The sequence below is a fragment of the Vipera ursinii genome (assembly GCF_947247035.1).
Source record: "Vipera ursinii genome assembly, chromosome: 2".
NCBI lineage: Eukaryota > Metazoa > Chordata > Lepidosauria > Squamata > Viperidae > Vipera > Vipera ursinii.
This window is the reverse complement of record NC_139513.1, coordinates 9,982,921-10,003,299: the sequence shown is the minus strand read 5'-3', so window position 1 is coordinate 10,003,299 and position 20,379 is coordinate 9,982,921. Positions and strand designations below refer to the sequence as shown.

At 44.6% G+C, this 20,379-nt stretch overlaps 2 protein-coding genes across 4 annotated transcripts in view; both read left to right on the top strand.

Annotated features, from left to right (window-relative positions):
* The window catches only part of LOC310636473 (uncharacterized protein), a 41,158-nt gene extending 32,238 nt beyond the window's left edge, over positions 1-8,920 (top strand). For all 3 annotated transcript variants that reach the window (XM_083356347.1, XM_083356345.1, XM_083356346.1), the window contains exon 6: positions 6,588-8,920. In XM_083356347.1, coding sequence (XP_083212473.1) covers positions 6,588-8,149 — 1,562 coding nt within the window. In that variant the 3' untranslated portion in view covers positions 8,150-8,920. The remainder of the gene's footprint in view (positions 1-6,587) is intronic.
* Positions 8,921-11,391: 2,471 nt separating this feature from the next.
* Positions 11,392-18,259, top strand: LOC310633311 (uncharacterized protein; the record flags this gene model as incomplete). Its single annotated transcript, XM_083351012.1, has 7 exons — positions 11,392-11,701; positions 11,818-11,896; positions 11,989-12,417; positions 12,646-12,745; positions 12,860-12,936; positions 13,712-13,841; positions 16,488-18,259. Exons 3-7 carry the CDS (start codon positions 12,001-12,003, stop codon positions 18,257-18,259), a joined length of 2,496 nt encoding a protein of 831 aa, XP_083207138.1. The 5' UTR covers positions 11,392-11,701; positions 11,818-11,896; positions 11,989-12,000.
* Between the last annotated feature and the right edge of the window lie 2,120 nt (positions 18,260-20,379).

Sequence of the window (20,379 nt, the reverse complement as noted above, 5' to 3'; positions counted from 1 at the left end):
AGATATTTTCTTTTCCGGCCTTCGACCCTCCTATGGACTTGATCATCTCCAGGACTACCTATTCTGGACTTGCTGGACTAACATGCGACAATATACTAGCACGGACTTGCTCGCCCTCAGGGGTGCCCCCCTCGCCTGGGTGCGACCCGCCTCTTTAAATTCTAACCTCGATGAAGGGCCCGAGTTTTGGGTCTCTGAGAGATGGCTGGGCAGGGGTAGGGGCCGTCAACATAAATGTAATAAGAGGCCCCTGATTATGTTTTTATCAAAATTTTTTACGGGGTTGGGGAGGGGGGTGGGAGATAGGGGTTGTCTGGCTTTGGGGGGCGGCCAATCAACCATAGTTCAGGCCAGACTTGGGTCTGACCGCGCGGGGGGAGAACGAGGGGTCGTTGTCTCCGGGGCTCATGAGCGGGTCGTGGGATTACCAATTCCCACGACGGGGAATGGCAGCAGGCGGATAGACAGGGGGCCATATCGTTACCGGGAGCACCGTCTCCGCTATTTGCAAGCGGTGGGGCGCTCTGACCCTCTGCTTCTTTCCCGAGGTTCCGGGAGCGAGGATGTGCAGCCTCCTGAGCTCCGGCTGGTGTACCTGAATGCCAGGTCCGTGGTCAACAAAGCTCCCCTTATTAGGGATTTAGTTGAGGGTGAGCATGCGGACCTGGCTTGCATCACGGAGACTTGGTTGGGCCCAGAGGGTGGGGTCCCTTTGGTTGATCTTTGCCCACCAGGCTTCCGGGTGCTACACCAGCCTCGAGCTCAGGGTAGGGGTGGGGGTGTGGCGGTGATCGTTAGGGAGACCTTATGTCCGCGGGAGACCACCGTTCCTCAGATAGTCGGGTGTGAGTCTCTCTTTATGAGATTTGGCTCTGGGGCGCAGTTGGGCTTGCTGCTCGTGTACATTTCGCCTAGTCGCGTAGCGGCAGCCCTGCCCGAGCTGCTCGATGTCCTCTCAGGGTTGGTGGTTGAGTTCCCCAAACTTATAGTTTTGGGAGACGTCAACCTACCATCCCTGGGAGGTTCATCTGAGCTTGCTCGGGAGTTCATGGCTTCCATGACGGCCATGGACCTGACGCAGGTAATTTCTGAGCCAACTCATGAGGGAGGCCACACCCTTGACCTGATTTTCTTATCTGGACGGTGGTTGGATGATCTTGGTGGGGGCTTTTCATTTATTATGCCCCTGTCATGGACCGATCATCACCTCCTGCGGCTGGTCTTCCATTTTGCCACCCCTCGCCGTGGAGGTACGGAGCCAACTAGATGGTACCGCCCCAGACGCCTAATGGATCCTGAGAGATTCCAAGCGGCGCTGGGGTCTCCACCTGCCTCCATTGCTCACAGCTCGGCGGATGCCTTAGTGGAAGCCTGGGAAAGGGCAGCCACTGAGGCACTCGACCGGGTTGTACCCTTGCGGCCCCTGACCCGGCGCAGATCCCAGCGAGCTCCATGGTTCTCCGCGGAGCTCCGGGAGATGAAGCGTCGGAAACGGGGCCTAGAGAGCTGCTGGAGGTCCAGCCGATCTGAACCCGACCGATTGCGGTTAAGAACCTATATTAGGTCTTATCTCGCTGCGATGAGGGAGGCGAGGTGTAATTACTTCTCCACCCTCATCGCGTCCGCAGATAATCGCCCGGCCGCCTTGTTTAGGGTGACTCGCTCCCTTCTTAATCAGGAGGTGAGGGAGGATCCCTTGCAGGGTCGTGCCAAGGAGTTTGGTCAACATCTGTCGGATAAAATCGCTCGGATTCGGACCGGTTTGGACTCCAGCTGGGCAGAGTCTGACGATCAGGACACGGGCGGTCTTGTCAATGTTATCTGGGAGGAGTTTGATTCTGTGACCCCTGATGAAGTGGACAGGATTATGGGGAAGCTGAGTTCCACCACATGTTTATTGGACCCGTGCCCTTCTTGGCTGGTTTATGCAGCTAGGGAGAGGACACGAGGCTGGCTCCAGGCGGTTATATCTGCTTCTTTGAGTGAGGGTTATTTCCCCACCATCTTGAAGGAGGCGGTGGTGAGACCTCTCCTCAAGAAGCCTGCCTTGGACCCAGCTGTATTGAACAACTTTCGTCCAGTCTCCAACCTTCGCTTTCTTGCGAAGGTTGTTGAGAGTGTGGTGGCGCATCAGCTCCCTCTGGTCCTGGATGAAGCGGATTATCTGGACCCTTACCAATCGGGTTTCAGGCCCGGGCACAGCACGGAGACGGCATTGGTCGCTCTGGTGAATGATCTCTGGAGGGCTCGGGATAGGGGGTATTCCTCTGTCCTAGTCCTATTAGACCTCTCGGCGGCTTTCGATACCATCGACCATGGTATCCTGCTGCAGCGTCTCAGGGGATTGGGAGTGGGAGGCACGGTTTTTCAGTGGTTCTCCTCCTATCTCCTGGGACGCTCGCAGTCGGTGTTGGCAGGGGGGCAGAGGTCGACCCCTAGGACTCTCGCTTGTGGAGTTCCTCAGGGGTCGGTCCTCTCGCCTCTCCTGTTCAACATCTATATGAAACCGCTGGGTGAGATCATTCGTGGTTTTGGAGTTGGGTATCATCAATATGCTGATGATACCCAACTTTTTATTTCGACCCCAAACCACCCCAGTGATGCCCTCGCTGTGATGTCCCATTGCCTGGAGGCGGTTCGGGTCTGGATGGGGAGGAACAGACTTCAACTCAACCCTGACAAGACTGAGTGGCTGTACATTCCGGCTTCCCGAGACACCTGGGATGTTCCACCTCTTTCTATGGGGGGTGAGCTTTTACCCCCTGTGGATAGGGCTCGCAACTTGGGAGTCCTCCTAGATTCACGACTCACTTTGGAGGATCACATAGTGGCCGTGACTAGGGGGGCTTTTGCCCAGGTTCGCCTGGTGCGCCAGTTGCGGCCCTATCTGGACCGGGAGGCCTTGTGTACGGTCACTCATGTGCTCGTGACCTCTCGCCTAGACTACTGTAACGCTCTCTACATGGGACTTCCCTTGAAGACTACTCGGAGGCTCCAACTGGTACAGAATGCGGCCGCGAGAGTTGTCTTGGGAGTTTCCCGGTACTCCCATGTTACACCTTTGCTCCGTGAGCTGCATTGGTTACCAGTTGTCTTCCGGGTAAGGTTCAAGGTTTTGGTTATGATCTTTAAGTCCCTACATGGCATGGGTCCGCGATACCTCGAGGACCACCTGCTGCCGGCGTCGACTCCCCTCCGCCCTGTGCGCGCCCACAGAGAGGGTCTCCTCAGGGTGCCTCCTGTCAAGGAATGTCGACTGGTGGCCCCCAGGGGGAGGGCCTTCTCTGTGGGTGCTCCGGCGTTATGGAACCAACTGCCGGTTGAGCTCCGGATGGCATCAGACCTCCGATCCTTCCGTCGCGGGTTGAAGACCCATTTATTTGAACTAGCGGGTCTGGCCTGATGGGGGTACTTGGGTTTTTTATTGGTTTGTTTTATTATTCTGGTTTTAACTTGGGCATTAATTTAATTATCTTTTAATGTTTGTACTGTTGTTTATATTTATGCCCTGTGAACCGCCCTGAGTCCCTCTGGGAGAAGGGCGGTATAAAAATCTCAATAAATCTTAAATCTTAAATCTTAAATCTGTTGAGAGAGGGCTAACCCAGGTGGCCTCACTGCTCTCTAAAAGAACACAAATGGCCAGTTCTCCTCAAGGAGTATAAAACCTTCCATTCCCACCATCCATTCAGAGCTGAAGAAGCTTCTTGGATGAGAAGCGAAACCTCTTCAAAGAAAAAGAACAAAGCCCAGTTGCCTCTTCAAAAAACACCTTTGGAACTGACATTGACAGTGCATTCAGAAAGTATTCACACCTCTTTCATGTCTGTCAATTTTGACATGATGCAGACTGATTCTACAGTTCTTGAAATTCATTTTTTTCTCATTAATTTTTCTCATTAAGTACCCCGTAATGACAAAGTGAAAACAGAATTTTAGAGAGGTCTATAAAGTTATTTAAAAGAAAAAAAACCTGAAATATCACATTGGCATAAGAATTCAGACCCTTCACTCAATAGTGTGCAGCAACTACAACCTCGATTCTTTTTGGGTATGACACGAGTTTTGAACAACTGGATTGGGGGATTTTCTGCCATTCTTCCTTGCAAATCCTCTCAAGCTCAGTCAGATTGGATGGTGACCATCGGTGGACAGCCATTTTTCAGGTCCCTCCAGAGATGTTTAATAGGGTTCAAGTCAGGCCTCTAACCGGGCCACTCTAGGACATTCACAGAGTTGTCCCTAAGCCACTTCTGTTTTGTCTTTGCTATGTGTTTAGGATTGTTGTAAGGTTGGAAAGTGAACCTTTGGCCCACTGGAACAGGTTGTCTTTCAGGATGTCCCAAACCTGGTTCCATTCAGCTTTCCATCAACCTTGACCAGTCTCCCAGTTCCAGCTGCTGAAAAACACCCCCACAACATGATGCTGCACCGCTATGCTTTGCTATTGGGACTGAATTGGGCAAGCGATGAGCAGTGCCTGGTTTCCTTCAGACATAACGTTTAGAATCGTGGCCAATCAGTTCAATTTTGGTTTCATCAGACCACAGAATCTTGTTCCTCATAGTCTGAGACTCCTTGAGGTGCTTTTTTGCAAACTCCAAGCAGGCTTTCATGTGTTTTGCACTGAGGAGAGGCTTCCGTCTAACCACTCTGCCATAAAGCCCAGATCGGTTGAGGGCTGAAATGATGGTTGTCCTTCTGCAACTCTGTCCCATCTCCACACATGACCTCTGGAGCTCAGTGAGAATGCCCATCGGGTTCTCGGTCACCTATCTTACTAGGGCCCTTCTCTCCCGATTGCTCAGTTTGACCAGGTAACCAGCTCTTAGAAGAGTTCTGGTTGTGCCAGGCTTCTTGCATTTGAGAATTATGGAGGCCACTGTGCTCTTAGGAACCTCCATTGCAGCAGAAATTTTACTGTAGCCTTTCTCAGATCTTGCAAAAATCCTTCTCTGAGCTCTGCAGACCTCATGGCTTTTGCTCTGCTACAGTATGCATTGTCAGCTGTGATGCCTTCTATAGTGTGTGTGCCTTTCCAAATCATGTCCTGTCAATTTGATTTTCCACAGGTGGACTCCAATCTAGGTGTAGAAGCATGTCAGCAATGATCAAAGAGAAATAGGCATAAATTTCACATGTTATTGGAAAGGGTCAAGTGTGTGAAGACTCAAAAGGTCTCAAGGCTGTAAATGCTGCCAAAGGTGCTTCCCTAAAGTACTGAATGAAGTGTCTGAATACTTAAGCCAATGTGATATTTCAGGTTTTTTTCAAATAAATTTACAGATATTTCTAAAAAAAAATTCACTATGTCTGTAATGGGTATAGGTAGTCCTTGAGTTATGAGTGTAATGAGCCTGCCCATTCCACTTGTAACATGAAAACTCGTAGAGTTAAGTGAACTTGAGGTATCTCAGGGTGGGGAAGGTCATGGGGGGCTTAGTGTTGGAACAGGCCCCCAAGGCCTCCCCAACTCACTAAGATACCGCATGCTTCCCCCTCCCTTCCTGCCATGCCAGAGTTACCCAGAAAAGATCCATCTTCTATCTGCTGGGGTTCCTGCTGCCACCTGGTGTCAACGCTGCTAACACCGGATGTTCTTGCTTTGACAACAGATGGAAATGCAGCTATTGCTTTTAGAGTTAGTTGATGCTGGGAGGGGGAATGTGGATGAGTCTAGCTAATCGTAACAATACTAACTTAGCTGTGGAATCCCAAGGTCATTGGGCCCTGAGTTATTAGAGTTTTGATGGGCTGGAGAGCTGGGGAGAAAGCCCACGCTTCAAACTAATTGGGGAATGTGTTTTATGACTGTTAATTGGAGGAGGGAACTGTGCTTTGTAACATTGTACCAAAGTGAGGGGAATTTAGTTTTTGATTTCAGCTATGTAGTGCTGATATTAGATTTCTCAAATAAAAGATTCTTTAAGGTAAATATACCTTGAAGTTCTTTTGAAGAGTTTCATCTGTTGGAATCATGAAACTCAGATTTAAGGCTGGGGAATGCTTCCGTGCACCACCCGTGGTCTGAATCGGGCTCCAGAGGCCTTTTCCAGGTTGCTGCTGCCCAGATTTGAGGCTGGGGAACACTTCCGTGACCCGCCCACAGACCAGGACTCCAGAGATGTTTTCCAAGCTGCTGCTGCCCGGATCTGAGGCCATCGAATGTTTCTGCAGCCTCCCCGCGGCCCGGTCAGGCCTGGAAAATGCTTACGAAGCCCAGATCGGAACGGGGTGTGGGGGGGTGGAAGCGTCCTCCTGCCTTAGATCTGGGTGGCAGCGGCCTGGAAAATGCCTCTGGAGCCTGGATCGCCTTGCGGCGGGGAGTTGAAGCGTCCTACAACCTTAGGTCTGGGAGGCAGCCGCCTGGAAAACGTCTCTGGAGCCTGAATTGGGCCACACGAGGGGTGCGGAAGCGTCCCCTGGCTTTAGATCCGGGCGGCAGCAGTGTGGAAATTTGAAATCAGGCAAACTAAATCTTCCCCTTTCTTTTGAACCTTGGAGAATTTGATATTTATATGTTTTTCCTTTTCCTGTACAACCCCTATATTCATCTTCCAAAACTTTCATTTTTCTTTTCTGTGAAGGTAATAATGTGGAGGAACATGAAGATTGTGGGAAACTATTCCAACTGATCAGTCGTGGATACAATAAGAAGAACCCTACAATTCTAATGGAAGTAGAAAGCCATGAGATAAACCAGTCAAATAATTGGAATCGGGAAAGGCCTTATAAATGCATGGAGTGTGGAAACAGCTTTACTAACAGTAGAGAACTTACTTCACATAAAAGGATCCACACAAGAGAGAAGCCCTACAAATGCACAGAGTGTGGAAAGTGCTTGAGCTCACTCAAAAATCTTTCTGTACATAAAACGATCCACACAGGGGAAAGGCCTTATAAATGCATGGTGTGTGGAAAGACCTTTATTCATACCACTCATCTTAGTTCACATACAAGGATCCACACAGGAGAGAAGCCCTATAAATGCATTCAGTGTGGAAAGAGCTTTAGTCAGAGCTGCAATCTTACTTCCCATAAAAGGATCCACACAGGAGAGAAGCCCTATAAATGCACGGAGTGTGGAAAGAGCTTCACTTGTAGTACTTCTCTTACTTCCCATTACTGGATCCATACAGGTGAGAAACCACATAAATGTATGGAGTGTGGAAAGAGCTTCACTTGTAGTACTTCTCTTACTTTGCATTATCGGATCCATACAGGTGAGAAGCCATATAAATGTATAGAGTGTGGAAAGAGCTTTGCTCGTAGGAGCAGTTTTGCTCACCACAAAAGGATCCACACAGGGGAGAAGGCCTATAAATGCCTAGAGTGTGGAAAGAGCTTCACTAAGAGCACTGAACTTATTTTCCATAAAAGGAACCATGCAGGGGGAAAACCATATAGATGCCTGGAGTGTGGAAAGAGCTTTGTTAAGAACTCTCAACTTATTTACCATAGTAGGACACATACAGGGGAGAAGCCATATAAATGCATGGAGTGTGGTAAGGCTTTTATTACAAACAGTTATCTTAACTTCCACAAAAAAATCCACAAAGGGGAGAGGCCTTATAAATGCATGGAATGTGGAAAGAGTTTTTCTAAAAACAGTTATTTTAACACTCATAAAAGGACCCACACAGGGGAGAAGCCCTATAAATGCATGGAGTGTGGAGAGGGTTTCATTTGTAGCACTTCTCTAACTTTCCATTACCAGATACACAAAGGGCTGACACATAAATGCATGGAATGTGGGAAGAGTTTTTTTACGAACAATTATCTTAAGAGACATAAAAGGATTCACAGTAGGGAGAAGCCATATAAATGCATGCAGTGTGGAAAGAGCTTTATTAATAACTGCCACCTTGTTTACCATAGTAGGACACATACCGGGGAGAAGCCATATGAATGCATAGAGTGTGGAAAATGCTTTTTTGTCTCTAGTAGTCTTAACCGCCATAAAAAAATTCACACAGGGGAGAAGCCTTATAAATGCATTGAATGTGGAAAGTGTTTTTCTACGAAGAATTATCTTAACACCCATAAAAGGATCCACACGGGGGAGAAGCCGTATAAATGTATGGTGTGTGGAAAAGGTTTTATTGGAAACAATTTTCTTAAGTCCCATAAAAGGACCCACACAGTGTAAAAACCCTATAAATCTGTGAAATATGGAAAAGGCTTCAAGAGGACCAATGGCCGAATGTTCCATAAACATATACATTTGGATGAGACTCTGTTTAACTGTTAGGTTTAGTTGTTGAAATATATCCATTTCCTAATTACATCTACTGAATTTTTTGACTCTCACAATTGGATGCCTCAGAGTGATGTGTTTATTAATGGAAACCAAACACTGCGCATGTAGTGTTTTAATTATGAACAGTGGATTTTTGTAGCTACTGTCATTTGAAGGCCACCAATGCATTTCACATAAATAAGAGAACATCTTTTTTTATTCATGTTTATCCTATTTCCAATTGGATTATAACAAAGAAAGCCCAAATTCCCAATCAAACTTTATAAAACTTTAATTTTTGAAAGCAAGCATAGGGCTTAGCTAGCAAAATGTCAATCCAGCCAAGCTATGGGAAAGGCATTAATCAGGAATGAAGTCAGATGCCTATCTTTGCTTTCTTTGAAGCTCTCAAGCAACTGCCATAACTAGGGGGTAGGGGACATTTGGTAGAGGAAGAGTAAAGAATTGTGTGAGAATTTGGGGAGTATGGGCATTAACAGAAACTAAAGGTACCAAATTGAGCCATCTGCCTGCCTTCAAAGACACCAGCCCTAGGAAACGAATAGATACCAGGTTGCTAAAACATTGGACCAAGATTGGATTGGACTGATCTAGCCAAGGGAAGGTCTTTGGACATTGGAGATTGCTTTCAATATATGGTTTTTGCTTGCTTTGCTTATGCTGCACTCAGTATCTCTAGTAAAAGTATTTTTCTCTTAACATCCATGGAATCAAGGGTCATTCTTCCTAGGGAGTAAACTGGCCAGTCTGACAAAAGAGTTGCAGAAATAATCACTACATATGAATTATCAAAGTAAGTGTAATGCTAAAGAAGATAAGGGACACGGTGGCTCAGTGGGTTAGGACGCTGAGCTTGTTGATCAGAAGGTCGGCAGTTTGGCGGGTCAAATCCCGAGTGCCACGTAACAGAGTGAGCACCTGTTACTCATCCCAGCTTCTGCCAACCTAGCAGTTCGAAAGCATGTAAAAATGCAAGTAGAAAAATAGGGACCACTATGGTGGGAAGGTAACAGCATTCCGTGCGCCTTTGGTGTCTAGTCATGCTGGCCACATGACCACGGAGACGTCCTCGGACAAGCTCTGGCTCTTCGGCTTTGAAACAGAGATGAGCACCGGCCCCTAGAGTCGGAAACGACTAGCACGCATATGCGGGGGAACCTTTACCTTTACCTTAAAGAATATAACTTATGAATAGAATGGTTTAAGTAGCTGTTGTTTTACAGTTAAGCTTTTTATAGCTGTTGGTTGTTGTTGTTAGCTGAGAAGTGTCCGGCCCATCGTGACCCCATGAACAATGCACCTCCAGGCGTTCCTGTCCTCTACCATCTTCTGGAGTCCATTTAAGCTCACACCTACTGCTTCAGTGACTCCATTCAGCCACCTCATTCTCTGTCATCCCTTTCTTCTCTTGCCTTCAATCTTTCCCAGCATTAGGCTCTTCTCCAGTGAGTCCTTCCTTCTCGTTAGGTGGTCAAAGTATTTGAGTTTCAACTTCATGATCTGGCCTTCTAAAGAGCAGTCAGGGTTGATCTCTAGGATTGACTGGTTTGATCACCTTGCAGTGCAAGGGACTCACAGGAGTATTCTCCGGCACCATAGTTCAAAGGCCTCAATTCTTTGGCACTCAGTCCAACTATAGCTGTTGGTAGAAGTTATATAATGAATTGGAAGATGTTGAAATGAAAAAGGTCTTGGGATATTGTGCTAAAAATGTTCAAAAAGGAAAGTGATGTCACAGTGTAACATCAGATCTTCTGTGACTTATGCTTAATCCTACAAAAGCTCCACTGGATTTACACTCTCCACCTCAGTGTATTTAGTTTGGACAAGTGGCTCAGCTGAGAAGTATCCCAGTGTTGAGTTGGAAAATGATTGGTCTAGGATTGTAGATTGTGGTCTACTTTGTCAAATGCCTTACTGAAATGTAAGTATACTATGTCCACAGCATTTTGCTGGTCTACTAATTTGGGAGGATTTGGGTGGGGGACAAACTTCTGAGTTTAGAAGCTGCTGTGGGGTTGCAGCTGTTTATTCAAATATTACTCCTGGATGATTCTGTGTCAAAATGGAAAGAAGGCACCAATTCCAGTTTTCTGCCAGTTATTGTCCAATGTTTCATTACAAAAATGGAACAGAGTGGCAGTCAAAGAATAATAGACGATAATTATACTTTTCTTTTTATTCATGATCTAGCAGCATCCCAGTTTCGTTAAATCAGGGGTCTTCAAGTTGGCCTTTTTCTGATTCCCAGAATTCCTTAGCCAGCGTGCCTGGCTGAGGAATTCTAGGAGTTAAAGTACACAAGTCATAAAACAGCCAAGTTTGAAGACCCCTGCCTTAAATTCTACAGAGAGCTTTCCTACTGATATTTTCTGAGGGTGTTTACCATTCAGTCCCTAAATAAAACAGATTTCTCCTCTTCTTTTTCTCTCGTAGTATTTTAATGATATATTCTGTTTTCCATAGTTGCTTCCCATCCTTCTGCAGTTCCAACTTTTTTCCAGTCATAGATAAGACGCTGCTTCCCCCTTTTCATTTCTCCTCCAAGGAGCCTTCTTGTGAAGTAAAATTTCTGGAACATCCTCCAGTTTCAGCTTTTTCTACACTTTGGAGTGTTTTTTTCTTTCCCTTCAGCATCCTTTCCTGGGTCCAAAGCAGCTGCTTGGATTTCCCGGTGATTCTGAGACACCCAGAGCCAAGAATTGGACAAGGGCAGCTGCAGATACAGAACCAGAGAAACAGAAATACATTTTCCCAGTTGTGGCTTCCCTGCCCATGTCCCATCTTCCTCCCCTTCAGGCTGGAGTTTGCAACAACCTCAAGACACAAATAGTGTTTCTCAAAGAGCTTCCTGGTCCTCGTCTTCATCAGTTTCTGAGTGGATTTGGGCCCATTTTGAGGCCTTCTCCAATCTCTGGGGATCTTTCAGGTCGAGTGTTCTTGAAGGAAGCGAGTTGAAATCCACCACAGAGATTTTTTTCTCCATGTCCACAAACGGTGCCTGGATAGGAAGATGGAAAAGACGCCGCTTCTGGAGACACTAAAGCCATTGAGACTGTCCTTTCCTTCCTTCTCCCATACCCATCATCCCTGCCCTCCTCCTCGCCTCAGACGCGCTCCTCTTTCCCGCCCTTTCGGGTAATGCCGACATTAACGCGCAGAGTCCACCAGAGGGCGCGCTCAGCCTCAAAAGGGAATTGGGCATGCGCAGGACTCCTCCGCTAGAGCAGAGCACCCGTGTTGCCCGGAGAAATCGTTAGAAGAGGCTGCTCTTTCTCTTCCTCCCACCGGGGCGTAGACGGGAAGCGCAGAGGCTGCCGGGAATCCTTGCGGGAAGGTGCATCTAGACAAGAGTCCCGATTTACGCGAGTGGCTGTTTTGCCCGTGCAAAGGGGTTCCGCGCTGGAGCGAGCGTGGAGAAGGGCCAAGTCTTCCCCCGAGGTGGGAGTCCGGAGTCCCATCTTACGCTGCCTCCTTTTCCATGTAGGATGAATGTTGTTCAGTGGTTAAATCCACCACCTTCTCATTTTCTGAATTTATTTTCTTTTCCATTTCAGATGCAGAAACTAGAGTAATCTCAACAACCTTCCTAACAAAACCTTAACTCTTGGGCGAAGACCTTGGATAGCCTTTGTGGTCAGTTCTGCAGCTACCAGAATAGTCCTATGAATTGAAAGGTGTTTGGAGATGCACAAGATTCCTCTGACCTGTCTGGAATTTCCTTACAGGACAGACAAAGGATGCAGAAACAACCGTTAGCAAGTGAGGGAACTGTAGAAGGCCCCTCTGCTGTTGAGTATGGCAGCTGTGGGAAGATCTGGGCAAAAACTGAGAAGTTCCTGGAGGAGAAAACCATCATCCATTCAGAGAGTCAGCCCTGCAACTTCAGAAACATCCAATATCAGGAGATTGATGGTCCCCGAGGACTTTGCAGCCGACTTCACAACCATTATATTCAATGGCTGAGACCAGAAAAGCACACCAAAGCCCAGATGTTGGACCTAGTAGTTCTTGAGCAACTGCTCGCCCTTCTGCCCCTTCTGATGGCAAACTGGTTGCGTGAGTGTGGAGCAGAGACCAGCTCCCAAGCGGTGGCCCTGGCGGAAGGCTTCCTCATGAGTCAGGCAGAGGAACAGAAAGAGCAAGTTGAATTGCAGGTAAGAAACCTTTCCTACTTCTTTAGTCGTCATAATATGTGGAAATTTTTCACTAGTTCTTGCAGGACATTGTTCTATTATCCATTCTAGAAGACAGACTGGAGACAGCTGTTCCTTTCTTAAATTCTAGGCTCATTGATTGATATTGTGGGATTGAAGTTGTTTTTTAAGAGAACAAGAATCCACTTCATGTTGTGCAATGTCTTATTCAAATCTTTCTCTCTACAGACTAGAGACCCTATGAGAATCAGGAATTCATCAAATCCCTCTGAGGAGCTGTTTTTCAGGAAGGTCTATCAGGAATCCACAAGTCAGTACATCTCAGATGGTAATCAAAAATCCGCCCATTCCCAAGAGAGGTCTTACCGTCTCTATATGTCCTCTTCTGTAGAATGCCTCCTGCCATTTTATTATCCATTTACAAATTCTGTCTCCTTCACAGGGAAGAATAGAATGAATTTGACTCCTTTCTATGGAGGTGCTGAAAGAGCATTTGAAGTTCCAACTCAAGTAACAGAGGTATAATAAAACAAAATGTTCTCAATAGTAATCCAAGTAGTAATTCTTTGGCATGGAATTGTGCAATAATAAGGGAAAGAATCACATTGGCACCTTACACCTTCTAAAACACCTTGTTTATAGCCAGTGATAAGAAAAATAATGGCACCAGGTTAAAAAATAAAGGAGACTGTTAAGATCCAAAGAGGGCGGTCAGCGTTTAGAGGAATTTCTAATACTCCGATTTGTGCCTGGAATTTGGGGCCAAACAATCCAGCTTTGGAAAGGATGAGAAATGCTCTTCCCAAGCAGCTTTCTCTTCTTCAACCATTGGGTTGGGGTACAAGCAGTGGATTCCTTGTAATCTGAGGAGCAGCAGAAACAGGGCTTGTGTGCCTTTGTCTATTCATGACACCCATGTAAATCCCTGGGTGCCTCTCAAACAACTTCAGTGAAGGTTTTGAGCATGAATAGGACTGTTTGTTCTGGAGACACCACAAGCCTTTTATTTAAATGGTAAAAAGAACCCCTCCACCTGTATTTTCTTCTGCAAACGCTGGGTGTATGGGAGCGAGTGATAGGTGGAGTTTCCAAGGCCCATTCCAGTTGATTCTCTCCAGATGCTGAAAGTCTTGCTGATGGATGGGGGTGGATAGACAAACAGACAGATCCAGACGAAAAGTGTGATTTATTTCACTGAATGACCTGAAATGTATATCTTTGCTTATAATCACTTAAACAATAGGATAGATCTTGAAAATCCTCCTGATTATTCTTCTGTTTTCTTCTCATTCAGGAGGGTCTTGTGTCCTTTAAGGAGGTGGCTGTGTATTTCTCCGATGAGGAGTGGTCTCAGCTGGATGCTGACCAAAAAGCACTGTATCGGGAAGTCATGCTGGAAAATCAGAGGAACGTGGCCTCTTTGGGTAAGAATATGCTACTCCCCTGTCAGAGTGTTTTGCAATATGTTCTGTAATTAGATGCATTAGTTCTTATTGTTTTATTAAAGGAATTTTATCAGAATAAAAACAATAAAAATGTTGAAGTGTAAATGAAAATAATTGATAAATAAGAAAAAAAGTATTATAAAATTAAGAAAAAGAAAAGACAAAGTAATAAAGAAGTTAGAATTTGTCCCCTGTTTCTAAGGTACATCACTGTTTCCCCTTTGCATAATTTATCCATTCTAATATTGAAACACAAGTTGATGACAAGTTTTATTTTCTTCAGCAAAGTACATGGGGGGTTCCAATCACTAATTAATAATAATAATAATAATAATAATAATAATAATAATAATAATAATAAAAAAGTTGGAAGGGACCTTGGAGGTCATCTAGTCCAACCCCCTGCTCAGGCAGGAAACCTTATACCATTTCAGGCAAATGGCTGTCCAGTCTCTTCTTAAAAACTTCCAGTGTTGGAGCATTCACCACCTCTGGAGGCAGGTTATTCCACTGGTTAATTGTTCTGTCAGGAAGTTTCTCCTTAGTTCTAGGTTGCTTCTCTCCTTGACTAGTTTCCATCCGTTGCTTCTTGTCCTGCTTTCAGGTGCTTTGGAGAATAGCTTGACTCCCTCTTCTTTGTGGTAGCCCCTGAGATATTGGAACACTGCTATCATGTCACCCCTCACCCTTCTCTTCATTAAACTACACATACCCAATTCCAGCAACTGTTCCCTATATGTTTTAGCCTCCAGCCCCCTAATCATCTTTGTTGCTCTCCTCTGTACCCTTTCTAGAGTCTCGACATCTTTTTTACATCGTGGTGACCAAAACTGGATGCAGTATTCCAGGTGTGGCCTTACAAAAGCATTGTAAAGTGGTATTAGTACTTCGCTTGATCTTGATAGTGTATCCCCATTCGTAGTGTGGCCGCTGTTCAATTGCCACACCACCTCTCAGGAGGGCAGCGTCAGCTCCCAATGAAATGGCGGGAAAGGTGGAAGACAATCCCTTCGGCCCAGTGGAACAGGTTTTCTTAGAGGATATCCCTATATCTGGCTCCATACAGCTTTCCCTCACCCTTGACCAGTCTTCCAGTCCCTGCTGCTGAAAAACATCCCCACAGCATGATGCTACACCACCATGCTTTGTTGTTGGGATGGTATTGGGCAGGCGATAAGCAGTGCCTGGTTTCCTTCAGACATAATGTTTACAATCATGGCCAAACAGTTCAATCTTGGTTTCATGAGTCTATAGAATCTTGTTCCTCACAGTCTGAGAGTCTTTGAGGGTTTTTTTTGCAAACTATAAGCAGGCTTTCATGTGTTTAGCACTGAGGAGAGGCTTCTGTCTAGCCACTGCCATAAAGCCCAAATCGGTGGAGGGCTGCAATGATGGTTGTCCTTCTGGAATGCTGTCTCATCTCCACACGGGATCTCTGGAGCTCAGTCAGAGTGCCCATCGGGTTCTTGGTCATCTATCTTACTACGGCCCTTCTCTCCAGATTGCTTAGTCTGACCAGGCGACCAGCTGTTAGAAGAGTTCTGGTTGTGCCAAGCTTCTGGCATTTGAGAATTGTGGAGGCCACTGTGCTCTTAGGAAACTTCAGTGCAGCAGAAATTTTATTGTAGCCTTTCCCAGACCTGTGCCTTGCAAAAATCTTGTCTCTGAGCTCCGCAGGCAGTTCCTTTGACCTCATGGCTTTTGCTCTGCTACAGTATGCATTGTCAGCAGTGAAGCCTTCGATAGAGAGCTGTGTGCCTTTCCAAATCACAACCCGTCAATTTAATTTACCACAGGTGGCCTCCAATCTAGGTGTTCTAGCCTGTCAGCAATGATCAAGAGAAATAGGAGGCATAAATTTCACATGTTATTGCAAAGGGCCCGGTGTGCAGAGCTTGTCACATCATACCCCAAAAGACTCAAGGCTATAAATGCTGCCAAAAGTGCTTCAACAAAGTACTGAATGAAGTGTCTAAATGCTTATGCCAATGTGATATTTCAGTTTTTTCATTTTAATAAATTTAAAGACATTTCTAAAATTCTTTTCACTTTGTCTTTATGGGGTACTGAATGTACCTTAATGAGAGAAAATGATTTTCAACAACTGTAGAATCAAGGTGCAGTATAACATTTTGACAGAAATTAAGGTCTGAATACTTTATGAATGCACTTTTTGCATTCTTGACTTAATTTGGTATTTGCACAGGTCAGCTGCTAATGGCTCTCAAAATGTTATCCATGTCATTTCCTGCTGCTTTTTTTTCTGAGAGCAATTTAGATGTTTTAGGGGTACAGCCTAAGTTTATATCTGTTTTGTATTCTCAGTGTGGCATTTATAACATTACAGTTTTCAAATCTAATTTGATCCTAAATTTATCGTACCACAAATATACATGACACCCAAACCTTTATAAAGCCATTCTAGTTCTAAAATTCTCTTAATTCTGAGCAACTCCCATTTCTTATCCAAACCACACAGCAGACTACAAAGTACCATTTAAAATCAGGCAAACCAAATCTTGCCCTTTCGAACTTCGGAGAATTGGATACTTAATTTATGGTTTTTTCCTTGCTGTTCAACTCTACATTCATCTTCCAAAACTTTCATTTTTCTTTTCTGTGAAGGTAATAATGGAGAGGAAAATGAAGATTCCGGGAAACTATTCCGACTGATCAGTCGTGGATACAATACGAAAAACCCTACAATTCTAATGGAAGTAGAAAGCCATGAGATAAACCAGTCAAATAATTGGAATCGGGAAAGTTCATCATCTGTTCATCCATCAATAAAAGCCTCTGTGACCCAACAAGAAAAAATAAAGAAGAAATATATTGGAAAATGTATAAAACTATTCAAAGACCAATTTGATGTAAATGAACACTGTCAAATCGAAACGAAAGGAGAAGATTATGTAACTAGAGACTATGGGAAAAATTACAAATGGACCTTCTCCCATACATCTCAAAAAAGAACCCAGGCAGAAGAGAAACCACACAAATGCATGGAGTGTGGAAAGAGCTTTAATAAGAACAATCAACTTATCTACCATAAAAGGATCCACAAGGCAGAGAAAACATGTGGGGGAAACTTCACTAGTAAGAGTCATCTTACATGTCATCAAATGATCCACACAGGGGAAAGGCCTTATAAATGCATCAAGTATGGAAACAGCTTTACTAACAGTAGAGAACTTACTTCACATAAAAGGATCCACACAAGAGAGAAGCCCTACAAATGCATAGAGTGTGGAAAGTGCTTGAGCTCACTCAAAAATCTTTCTGTACATGAAACGATCCACACAGGGGAAAGGCCTTATAAATGCATGGTGTGTGGAAAGACCTTTATTCATACCACTCATCTTATTTCACATACAAGGACCCACACAGGAGAGAAGCCCTATAAATGCATTCAGTGTGGAAAGAGCTTTAATCAGAGCAGCAATCTCACTTCCCATAAAAGGATCCACACAGGGGAGAAGGCCTATAAATGCATGGAGTGTGGAAAGAGTTTTTCTACAAGCAGTTATCTTAACATCCATAAAAGGACCCATACAGGGGACAAGCCTTATAAATGTATGGTGTGTGGAAAAGGTTTTATGATGAGCAGTCATGTTAAATACCATAAAAGGATCCACACAGGGGAGAAGCCATATAAATGCATGGAATGTGGAAAGAGTTTTTCTACAAGCAGTTATCTTAACATCCATAAAAAGACCCATACAGGGGACAAGCCTTATAAATGTATGGTGTGTGGAAAAGGTTTTATGATGAGCAGTCATGTTAAATACCATAAAAGGACCCACACAGGGGAGAAAGCATATAAATGCATGGAGTGTGGAAAGAGCTTTATTAAGAACTACCAACTTATTTACCATAGTAGGACACATACCGGGGAGAAGCCTTATAAATGCATTGAATGTGGAAAGTGCTTTTCTGCAAAGAATTATCTTAACATCCACAAAAGGATCCACACGGGGGAGAAGCCGTATAAATGTATGGTGTGTGGAAAAGGTTTTATTGGATACAATTTTCTTAAGTCCCATAAAAAAACCCACACAGGGGAGAAAGCATATAAATGCATGAAATGTGGAAAGAGTTTTTCTAGAAACAGTTATCTTAACATCCATAAAAGGACCCACACAGGGGAGAAGCCATATAAATGCATGGAATGTGGAAAGAGCTTTTCTACAAGCAGTTATCTTAACATCCATAAAAGGACCCACACAGGAGAGAAGCCCTATAAATGCATGGAGTGTGGAAAAAGCTTCACTTGTAGTACTTCTCTTAATTTCCATTACCAGATACATAAAGGACAGACACATAAATGCATGGAATGTGGGAAGAGTTTTTCTACAAACAGTTATCTTAACATCCATAAAAGGACCCACACAGTGTAAAAACCCTATAAATCTGTGAAATATGGAAAAGGCTTCAAGAGGACCAATGGCTGAATGTTCTATAAACATATACATTTTCTTCATGAATGCCAGATGAGCTAACATGTCCCCATCCTTCTGAAGACGAGCCCTAAACAGTTTGCGTGTAAGGTGTATATGTGCACCCACACTGTCACGGACATACAGTAGGTTCTTCGCAAAATGTCCCTGTTAGATGTTTTGTGCCAGCCATGGCAGTTCCCCAAAAAAGGTCATCAGATGGGAGCAAAGAGGCTTCTTTGCTCCCACTGGTGGGTCAGGGGTCCCCGGCCCCTGCAGCCCCATTGGCGAGAGTTTTATGGTAAGGGAGGGGCTGAGACCCCCCATAAAAACCTCTGCTCAGGGGATGCTCTCTGTTCTCTTTGTTCTCTCTTCTGCTTGCTTGCTCGCCTATCCATGAGCTCAACCCAGGCATGGATGCCTCCATGCCAGGGAACTCTTTCTATTTACTTTATCGTTAAATAAAGCTTTGAATGATTGCATTCCTGCGTGATGCCTTTTACTTGGAAGCACCTTAACCAATCATCGACCTCGTGAGACCATCTCACAGTCCCAACACCTAGCAGCAGACTTCTCACCATGGATATGGACAAGGTGCTGGTCATCCAGTGTTAGTCCAATTAGGCAAAGAGCTCTTTCGTTGTCTCGGTTAAATTTCTCTGTTTTCTTTGCATCGTCCTCATCTTCTGGATCCCAAGTGGTCACGTCTGGTGGGTCATGAAGTACAGCCCATAGTCCTTCCTTGTGCAGAAGCAAGCAGCATTTCGTGGACCAGGAAACATGGTTTGTCCCATCTAACCAGGTAATCCAGGAAATACCTGTTGCTTGTTCTTGTGCCATTTTTCCAGTTGAAGAGGTAACACAAAACTCAGCTATTATGATATGGTACTGTGTATGCTAGATCTCAGTACGTCTCTGGGCCCATAACCAATGGCAGGGTTTGTGCAGAATATATCCTGAGCCAACAAGAAAAATGCACAGGAGAATTGGTACTGAGAGTAGTCAGGTTTTGCACAGCAACCACACTGATACACTGAGGTGTGTAAAAAAGGAAAAAAACCTTTACTTTTAGGAGTAGCACAAGTCAAGAATAAACAGTCCAGGTCATACACGGGTACAGAGAAGATATCAACAGTTCAAGAGTTATCCAATACAAAATCGTCTTTCCAGTCCAAAAGTCAAAAACACAGTTCTTCCGGTTTAGCAAACAGTAGCAAAACCACAATCAACAATAATCAGCAAGCAATGTAACAAACTAACACACACACACACACAAACACACAAAAACACACACAAACACAGAAGCTATGTCTCCAGCTCCCTCTTATGGCTGTTGAAAGAACACAGCGTTGGCCAATCATTACACATTTAAAGGGATACAATACATTAAATATCATGGCTTATATATTGCCAACCCAACCAGTTAGGCTGTAATCATATGACTAACAGTATCAAAATAAGTGTGATGCTAAAGAAGATAACTTATGAATAGAATGGTTTAAGTAGCCGTTGTTTTACAGTTAAGCTTTTTATAACTGTCAGTAGAAGTTATGTAATGAATTGGAATATGTTGAAACGAAAAAGCTCTTGGGATATTGTGCTAAATTAAAAAATATTCAAAAATAAATTGATGTGACAGTGTAACATCAGATCTTCCGTGACTTATGCCTTATGCTTAATTCTACAAAAGCCCCACTGGATTTACAGTCTCCACCTCAGTGTATTTAGTTTGGACAAGGGGCTCAGCTGAGAATGTATCCTAGTGTTGAGTTGGAAAATTATTGGTCTGTGAGGGATAGGATCAGGCAGACATTTAATAGGTATTGCTTCCACAACAAGCAGAAGGAGCTGCATCTCCCTGATGCATCTCTTCAAGAGAAAACTTTTTAAATCTTTCTTCCTCTACAGCAGAACTGAGAATGGGAACCTCTGGACTGTGAGAAGGAATACAAAAAAATAATCCAACTCTTTAGTCCATTATGAAAAACACCTAAGTCAGCCGGTATGAATGGAGAAGGTAGTAACTTTTTTCAGTCAAAGTCCTGTCATGATGAGATAGAATAATCACATAGATAATTAGA